Below are 10,044 nucleotides of genomic sequence, written 5' to 3'. Positions count from 1 at the left end.
TCCAATCCAATAAGATGGTCGGTGCTTTACCTCTTACTAATCAGACTCCTATGCAGGGAAAAACAATTAAGTCTGATCTTATAGTTACAGGACCAAGAGTATACTCTGATGCAGCATTTAGGTGCAAGAAAAATCCAGGCTTGACTCAAGGATCTGTTGCTACTGGAATTGGAGTTTACCTTTCTTTGACACAAGACCAATTGAAAGTCAATGTGCGGATCCAGACTTCTACTGTTATCACAGATACACCTTTACAATCTGAAGCTTTGGCGCTTCTTTTGGTGGCTCAAGTGGCCAAACAGCTATGCATTTCTCAACCCACTTTTCTCGCTGACAATCTGTCTTTGGCGTCACGGGCGACTAGCAGGAAAAATAAGGAACCTACTACTTCTTGGACTATTAGAAAAGTCCTGGTTGATTTCTTCTACTACTCCTCAGATCTTCAGTCCCAGGTGTTTCACATCTCTAGGAAGATCAATCGTATTGCGCACAATGTAGCTCACCAGGTTCTAACATCAGCGGTGGAACCTGACATATGTTGTTTCGCTTCAGCTTATTGGAATATGACTTGCTTTGTAGTTTCTCTTCTCTCTAATTCTCAATGTCAGGGCTTTGTAATTCATGTTGTACGTTGTTACTGAGCTGAAATGGAAAAATTTGGCGCCCTCTGGTCCACCGGCGTCGCGTAGACCGCACTACTGGTGTGGCGGAGGAGACGTGCGACCGCGTGCGGTTGCATAATAGTAGTACGTACTATGAGACGAGCAGCGGAGACAAACCTACAGTGCTCCGATCGTTATCCCCATCGCCATCGTCATCGCCATCGCGGCGGCCGCGCGGGGGGGCCGGCCGGTGAATGAATCGATATGCATGGCCCTACGGCCGTCTCCGAGCGCGGAAGATCTCCCGAATCTGTTTCAGCGGGAGTCTGGGTACGCTAACGATGGTTAGGTGCTGACGACCGGGCCTCGTGCCGGACGAAGGGCGTGGCAGCCGGCGACTCGTCCAGGCCAGTCCGTTCCGTTTCCTTCCTGCGCGCATCGGCCACAAGGGGGTGAGGCGTCGCACGGGATGGCACTGTTTCAGTCGGCGGCTGCCTGGCTCGTCCATCGTCGTCGTCATCATCTCGCGGTCGGTGGGGGGAGAGAAGAGAACGCGAACACCAACGCGAGCTCGCGCGGCGGCAGCGCCGCTACGCAACCTTTGTCGGCCCATTTGCGCGTCGCCGTCAAGGGGTCGCGTACCCGTAAAAAGGACGAGGGGCCCCGCGCCCCCGCGCAACTTGCTTGCGGTGGGCCCGGGTCCGGCTGTGTGGCTCCGCCGGGTCCAAGCGAGGCTCCTTTGTAAACAAATGCATGAGAATCCTCCGGTTGGTGCTTTGGTTCGCCGCTCAATTCATGGTCCAGAACGACGGCGCCATACCGGGATTGTTGGTGGTCAGTCTGTGCATCGTGATAGCATCTATTTCGGTCTCATAAAGTTGCACATACTGTAGTATGAAATAATTGTTCTTTCAATCGTGATAACCATCAATGCAAGTCTTATAATTTTTCGCCCCAAAATCAAGTCTTATATGAGCATCTACGGTCGGGCCTTTTATATCCGTCTTAAACATCCGAACAGGCCGTCCGGTCATTAACCGGTAAAAAAAAATTGATCCAACCGGACCTTTCAAACCACAGACAAACGCCGGTGCTGACCTACACCCCTCATATCCAGCCCAAATATAGGACGGATATGAGGCGCGCCCGGGCGCGTCAACCCGGCCCACCCTGACCCACAAAATCCCCCTCCGGAACAACCCCTAGCTCACTTCACTCCGCCCCGCTCCGCTCTCCGACTCCCCTTTTCCCAATCCCTAGCGTCGGCGAACATGTCAAGCACCGTTAGCCACTCCGACGACATCTCCGATGAGGAGTATGAGATGGCGCTCCATATCGCGCTCGAGCGCTCGCCATACCGGGATTGTTGATGGTCAGTGTGTGCATCGTGATAGCATCTATTTCGGTCTCATAAAGTTGCATATACTGTTGTATAAAATAATTGTTCTCCAATTGTGATAACTATCAATGCAAGTCTTATAGTTTTTCGCCCCAAAATCAAGTCTTAGAAATTGCAAATATACTTGAAAATTTTGTTTTATACCACATCCTTTTCAGAATATAAAGTGTATTGCTATTTTCAAAAAGTCAAGCTTTTCTATGTTTGACTAAATTCATAGAGAGAAACATTAACTTCCACATATAAGATGCGCATGTTGAGATGGATGTGTGACCACACAAGGAAGGGCCAGACCGGGGTGATGATATAGGAAATAGAGTTGGGGTAGATATGGACATGGATATGTGAAGCTTGTTATCCATGTATCAGAACCATGGGTTGATTGCGAGATATTACGGAGTTTACTCTAGCCTACCACAATTTGTTTGCGGTTAAAGGCTTTGTTTTTGTTTTTTGTTGTTGTTGTTGTTGTTATTAGGATGTTTTTGTAATTGTGGTCAACTTTTTTGACATGGAATGTGGCCTTTTTTCTAAAAATCTATAAGAAAAAAAAGTCAATATTGGAATGAACTTCGAAATTAAACACGCAGTGAAGATTAAAAACTCGAAATGAACTCCTTCACCTTTGCCCGAAATGGACTTGGCATCTACATCAGCGGCCACCGGACTCTCCCCACTATAATTGGCTCCGCTGGCTGCTGCTGCCACTCATCAACAACCTCCCCGCTTTCTCCTTCCCGTCTCTCTCCTCTCCTCTGGTCCCGATTCCCTTCTCCGAGCTTCCTCCCTATAAATAAGGCGGCCCGCGGCGGCCATCAATTCCCGTCACCGCCCACCGAGGCCGCGAATTATTCCTCCGCCCCGCCCGCCGCGAAAACCCTAGCCGCCGCCGATCCCATGGCCACCGCCTCCAGCCAGGCGAGCCTCCTCCTCCAGAAGCAGCTCCGAGGTGCGGATCCGGCCGCCGGCTCCCGCTTGATCCGTCCACGCGCCTCGCTTTTCTCCCCCCGCCCGGTCTCGGCTGATCTGGGTTACCGCGGTTTTATGCAGATCTCGCGAAGCACCCCGTCGATGGGTTTTCAGCCGGGCTCGTCGACGACAGCAACGTCTTCGAGTGGCAGGTCACCATCATCGGCCCGCCCGAGACCCTATAGTGAGTCCGGATTCCCCTCCGATTCGCATCGCCTCTCGATTTCGCATCGCCGTGAATTATGCCTGTTTTGTGTGTCTGTGACTGGCTCTGAAATTCGTTAGCCCTCAGGTAGCGTAGCATGGGGTCGAATTTTCGTTGTCTCTAGATTGTTGTGGCGTGTTGGCATGGCTATCCTGCCCGTAATACATGGCCGGTTGAGTTCCATTTGCGCTGTGCGTGTGGGAGCGCGCAGCCGCACAGGCAACTCTGTTTATTGGGCAGATACATCTGGTGATGGTGTGGAATTGGGGCTGCCGCGTTGCGGTGTGCAGATTAAAGGAAATTTGAGTTGGATCGTTCTGCATCATGTTAGTAGGTTGAGATGTATGTATCATCTGGTTGGAATTTTTAGTATAATATGCAGATAGGGCAGATTGGGCCGCTCACCCCATTCTATGCAGGTAAGGTTCATGGTGGTTCGGGGGTTGATTCTTCAACTTCTTCCGTAGCACTCTGCTTTTGTAATTTAAATGCCGGGCAAGTTTGTGAGGCTTCTCTCAAGTAGTGACTAGTGACGCCCTGAAGTTTTATTCTAGTTTCATCGGGTGATTTGGTGCATGAGGGGATTTTTCATAGCAATAGTAAAATTCCCTTTCTGATGAAAATTTAAGTTGAGAGTATAAACACATCCAAGTGAAGTAAATTGATCCTTGCTGTTACTTAATGTCCAGATAGCGAGCTGAGACTATACATTTTTTAAGCCAGAGTTGTACAGATACTAATAAGTGATAATAGTGTGGATCAATGAGTTCAATGTGCATATGCACCGCCGAACACCTCTCTTCCGTTCAAAACCTGTGCTCTCATTCATAGAGATGGGCTTGGGTTGTAAAGGGAGCATGTCAACCACTTTAGTTTAGACCATCACTTGTACTCCCTGCCATTTGTTTGAAGTGTACCAAGCAGCAATTTGAATTGCTTTGTTGGTTTGTTCTCTTCCTGATTGAAATTGCTTGTAACAATTTGGCATATTTGGTAAAACATGTTTGTATAAATATTAATTTATTTAACAAGCATACACTATCTGATCATTTTTACAATGCTGAAATTTTCTGTTCTCTTTATCTGGAAGAGAACTGGCGATGATCTAAGGAGCTTTGTTGTTGTTTTTGGATAGCTTAGATATTGTTTTCTTGCTTTGGGGCTGTGTTGTATGGATCTTGGCCTCTTCTTCTAATACAAAAGACATGCATTTGGGTGTGGTGGTTGAGGGGGGGGGGGGGGGGGGGTTTATCATATCCTTTGATCTGCTCGGTAACGCTGAGTTTCTTTTTGCAGTGATGGAGGCTATTTCAATGCAATAATGAGCTTCCCACAAAATTATCCGAACAGCCCTCCAACAGTCAGATTCACTTCTGAAATGTGGCATCCTAATGGTCTGATTTTCACAATTAGAACTTCATGTACTTGCACGATCCATCAATCTGACATTATGCTATTTTTTTCCAGTTTATCCGGATGGGCGGGTATGCATTTCTATTCTTCATCCACCTGGTGATGATCCCAACGGATACGAGCTCGCGAGTGAGCGTTGGACACCAGTCCATACGGTAGTGCTTCTTATTTAGTGTCTACCGTGCTAAATTTTTGCTTCTGTTCCATTTCTTCTGCTTAATGCCCTTATTTGCTACATTTGTCGCCATACATCATCAAACATCATTCAAAAAGAAAAAGGACCCTGTAATGCAATGTAATGCCAACTGGTAAAAAACGCAAAAAATTAAGTTCATTGATAATATCTGCATTATCATCACTACGACAACAACTAAGCCTTTAGTCCTAAGCAAGTTGGTGTAAGCTAGAGCTGGAACCTGTAAGATCTCAGAACGAACTCATGGTTTTGGCACGTGGATTGCCAACTTTCACCCATCCCTATCCATGGCTAGTTCTTTGGTGATATTCCAGTCCTTCAGATCTCTCTTTACAAACTCCTCCCATGTCATGTTTGGTCTACCCCGACCTTTCTTGACATTAGCTACACGCTTGAACCATCCACTATGCACTGGAGCTTCTGGTGGCATGTGTTCTATATGCCCAAACCATCTCAGACGATGTTAGACAAGCTTCTCTTCAATTAGTCTACCCCAACTCTCTCATGTATACCATCATTCCGGACCCGATCCCTTCTCGTGTGGCAACAAATCCATCTCAACGTGCACATCTCTGCTACACCTAACTGTTGAACATATCGCCTTTTAGTCGGCCAACACTCAGCGCTGTACAACATTGCGGGTCAAATCGCTGTCCTATAGAACCTGCCTTTTAGCTTTTGTGTCACTCTTGTCACAGAGAACGCCAAAAGCTTGGCGCCACTTCATCCATCCGTCTTCGATTCCATGGCTCCCATCTTCATCGATATCACCATCCTTCTTCGGCATGATCCCAAATATCGGAAGGTGTCCTTCTGATGTACCACCTGCTCATCAAGGCTAACCTCCTCCTCGTGCCTAGTACTAGTAGTATTGAAACCGCACCTCATGTACTCATTTTTAGTTCTACTAAGCCTAAAACCTTTCGATTCCAAAGTTTGTCTCCATAGCTCTAACTTTCTATTAACCCCTGTCTGACTATCATCGACTAGCGCGACATCATCCGCAAAGAGCATACACCATGGGGTTCCTTGTATATCCATTGTGACCTTTATCCATCACTAAAACAAATGGATAAGGGCTCAAAGCTGACCCTTTGTGCAGTCCTATTTTAATCACGAAGTCATCACTGTCACCATCACTTGTCACAACATCATCGTACATGTCTTTGTAAATCTACTAAAATGCGTTATCATCACTATTTCTTGTAAATTTTAACTAAAATTTCAACTGAGAACAACCTGAGCGTAAAAAATGTAACTATTTGTCATTGTATTATAGAACAATGGCGATGCCTTTCTCGCGCATGTGTATGTGTTTATGATGACCTTTTATGTCATGTTTTTTTACTTGTATAGCATATTTCTTTGTCCTTTTAATAAGAAAGATGCTCAAATACGGTGTTATAATCATTGGACTAAAGTGTTGTCATGTCTTATGGTTAGAGTACTACATCATTGTCTACGTATGAGCGTTGACAGTCACAATTTCGTATCAGTTTAGTTTGTTCATTTAATAAAGGTTGGAAAGCATGAAGAGGCTTTGACTGTTTTGGTCTTCCAGGATTCTGTTTTCTTGTTGTACGAATGAACACCATCTTCTGAAAATGCTCACACTCCATGTGCTGATTGTTCTAAATGCTTGAAAAATACCAGAGGACTTGATTTTTATGCATGCTTTTGAACCCATCATCAGAAAGGGATAGTCATCTTATTAATTACACTCCTACGATGGCACTTTGAAATGCGGTACATGTTTCACTGTTCTCTTCTCAAGCATATATATTTCTTTGGGTTAATTATGAGCTCAAGATTGAGCATTTTCCACTTGATTGGAGTGCTCCTCTTGACCAGATTTTCCGTTTCCTTTTTTGTTTCTGATCTGAAGGTGAATAGTTAGCAGACACATGCCAATGTTTGTGTATGCTTATAATAGTTGTTAATTTAAACTTTGGTCTCCATTTGCAGGTTGAGAGTATAGTATTAAGCATCATTTCGATGCTTTCTAGTCCAAATGATGAATCACCGGCAAATATTGAAGCAGCTGTAAGTAAACTTTAATAATTCCCAAGAAAATTTCATTTTCCTTGTGATCTGTCTAGATGACAAATCATCCCATCCCCGTGTTTTCATGAGTTCAATGATCTTTAAGGTGCAGCGGGTGCTGCTATCTATTGATATATTGTAAAAAAGAAGCAATTACAGTTGCTGTTACTCGCCAATGCTGAATATTCAGTGCTGACAGTTCTAAAAAAGTTAATTGTCGTGCATGTAAGGTCACATTACGTAATATCCAATGTACAGAGACCAGACAGCAATGTCTTGAAGTAGCAGGCTGCTTGGTGATGGAGGGTACTGGTTGGGGATGAATGGATCTAGGATATAGCCGGTCAAGAAAGACGACAATGCGGTTTTAACTGGAGATTTTGTTTATTATCTCTGAGAGCTGAGCCTAAGAGACGAACTAGTTATGATAAATCTCTACTAGTCAACTGGGTATGTTAAGTATCCAAAAACGGCACATGCAACTAAAATACGAATCATGGAGCTCACCAGTGCTATTCAGCAAGACATGCAGCCAGAAGACATATAGCTAACCTAACTATGCATCTAAGCGAACCCAGAATGTAACTGGGACTTGTTCTTAATTCTTTTTCAGAAATCATTGTTAATATTATCATCCACACCATCCTGTTGGGACACAGATCTCCACCTGTTGAGGTTACCTAGAGCCCTTGAGGCCTTGTTTGGATGCGGGGGTAACTATTTCCAGGGAAAAGACGACCTGGGTGGAATATTCTTGGCAAAGTAAAAGCCCCGTGGAAAATGGTGTGACCATTTGGGAGAGAGAAGCGGATGCTAGCGTGTAGCGTCTTATTTCCTAGCCGCAGCAGAGCAGGTCGTGAGGCGGAGGACACCAGAACTTCCCGTCGCGGGCAGTGGCGCATCATCAGAAGGACGGGGATAACGTTTCCGGAGTGATGAGGCGAGGGTTTCCTAGCCAGGGAATTGGGGTGGGTTGGGGATGGAAATGCCTCTCCCTCTCGACACCAAATGGGCCTGTGTAAAGACCGGGGCGAAATTAACTCGTGCTCTTCCCACCCAGGCAAACGACGGGGATACAGGGGGGATCCCTTGCTACCAAATTAGGCGTAAAGGTTCCATCAGATACTCTTGCAGCCAGCTCTTCAGTGTCTTATGCTAACTTTGCAATATTTGTAATTTGAGCCGTCTTTTTGCTGAATGGGAAGTTATCGCTATAGTACCCTTTTCCACTTCGTAATGGATGTTTCTTGTGCAGAAGGACTGGAGAGAGAAGCAGGATGAGTTCAAGAAGAAGGTCAGGCGCGCCGTACGGAAATCCCAGGAAATGCTCTGAATAAAATGGGAGTACTGGGGAAGTTAGCCATGCCATTTCAGGTGTGGAGGGTTTTGCTGTCGATCTCCAAATGTCCATCCGACACTAGCAATTTCACTTCTCCCCTGTATATTTTCCATTAGCCTGTCTCCTGTGGAGGTCTTGGTTTTGACTCTGAAAACGCAACGCATATTCTAAGGGTCTGGTTGTTGTAATTGTGTGGCTTCGGCTATCAATATTGAGAAACTTGGGAGAGCTGCTACTTACCATAATTCTTTAACGAACCTGATATAAACGGACACCTGCCTGATCAGCTAATGTTGAAGTCTGCTCTCATCTGGAAGCGATTAAAATTGTTTGACCTACCAGTTTACTACCTCCATTCCTAAAAGTAAGTCGTATTTTGTTTCGTTAAGACATACTCCCTCCGTTCCATAATATAAGACGTTTTTTGACACTTAAATACAAGCTTGACAAGAAATTTGTGCTACTAGATTCATTTTTAAAAGTACTTTGTTATGATTGTGATTTTGTATCACATAAATTAAATTTTAGAAGTAATTGTTGGTCAAAGTCTTGTATTAACGAAATGAGATATGCCTTATTTATCAGAACGGAGGGAGTATATAGAAGATAATATTATCATGGAACTGAAATCGTTCCACCGACGGCACAGGTGCAACTCCACGTAAAAAAAGGGTACAGGTGCAACAAACCTGCGCTTAGTGTCCTATCATCGTGTGCGGATTCATTCAAATTACATCGGAACGATACTATGGTTGAACCTGAACTGAATAATATAGATCAGCCCTCTTTCAATTTGAACTGAACTTGGCCAAATTGCTCACGACAAGCCATAGTACATTTTTGTTCAAACATTGCTTTCATAAAAATCCAGCAAAACTGGCAAGACAGCAGACACATCTGCAAGATAACTGGATATTATGTACAACTTATTCTATGGAAAATGTTCGACTTAACTGTGCTAAAACCAATCCAATCTCTGTACTACATGAAATACACAAAATCAACTTCATAAACAACAACATCTTGACCGCGTGTTCTGGATAATGATGGCCAATTGCCAACCAAGTCTTCCCTGGGATGGAATGGTCACATCCCCAACAAGTAGGACAAATTACATTTACAGCAACAGTCACCAAAGGGTTACATGAAGCAAATGGATAAGCCATTTGGGGTAAAAATGGCTGATAGGGATGCATGAGCACCGGCGAAATTCTGCACTCTGTGACAATACTCTTGGCAGGAAGCTGGGGCCTTGGGACCAATCATGTTCACAAGAACCTTGAATACCTTGTGGGCGCTGCCACTATGTCACTGTCTGCTGAAAAACACAAGAAACAAAACAAAAGGCCAAGGCGAAATTTCCTGTGCAAAAACCCAAGACAAAATTGATCATAGTGGGATTCGAACCCACGACCTATAGATTCGGAATCTAACGCGATATCCACTTCGCTATATGACCATTCTTGGTTTCCATACACAATTTTTGATACATAGGGGTACCCACATCCATGTCCTAGCTTCAAAGAGGGCAGGGCACCAGAGACAAAGGATAAGGTTAAGGCACACACATAACTAGTATCAGTAACATCAAAGACTGAAACAAAGGTATGGTAAATCAGAACTGACATCAAATTATCAGTAAGTAGGGGAAGCACACTTGACTGATACATCTATAGAACTGGTTAAATCGGTTAATTCGTGTGAAGGTTGTTATTGCAAACGGGTTTTAGAGTTTGTGGGTGAAACTAGGAACCAAAACAGAGGGTTGTAAAGTAAACCCTAAGACATGTTCAGTGGGGTAGTCTGCACTGCCATCTCATCTGTAGAATGATAACCACAGCACGGCAGATTTTCCAAATATGCAATATATACAGTTAT

The 10,044-nt window shown here is 44.6% G+C and overlaps 1 protein-coding gene and 1 non-coding gene across 2 annotated transcripts; one reads left to right on the top strand and one right to left on the bottom strand.

Moving 5' to 3' along the window:
- Positions 1-2,664: 2,664 nt before the first annotated feature.
- On the top strand, positions 2,665-8,434 carry LOC109751490 (ubiquitin-conjugating enzyme E2 7). Its single transcript, XM_020310370.4, has 6 exons — positions 2,665-2,950; positions 3,052-3,154; positions 4,472-4,569; positions 4,643-4,743; positions 6,750-6,827; positions 8,083-8,434. Exons 1-6 carry the CDS (start codon positions 2,899-2,901, stop codon positions 8,158-8,160), a joined length of 510 nt encoding a protein of 169 aa, XP_020165959.1. The 5' UTR covers positions 2,665-2,898; the 3' UTR covers positions 8,161-8,434.
- Positions 8,435-9,552: 1,118 nt separating this feature from the next.
- On the bottom strand, positions 9,553-9,625 carry TRNAR-CCG (transfer RNA arginine (anticodon CCG)). The gene has a single exon. It is a non-coding gene; the product is annotated as a tRNA-Arg (tRNA).
- Positions 9,626-10,044: the final 419 nt, after the last annotated feature.

Source organism: Aegilops tauschii, chromosome 3 (genome assembly GCF_002575655.3).
Source record: "Aegilops tauschii subsp. strangulata cultivar AL8/78 chromosome 3, Aet v6.0, whole genome shotgun sequence".
Classification (NCBI taxonomy): Eukaryota; Viridiplantae; Streptophyta; class Magnoliopsida; order Poales; family Poaceae; genus Aegilops; species Aegilops tauschii.
Note: the sequence above shows the minus strand (reverse complement) of the source record. Positions and strands in the feature narration are given on the sequence as shown.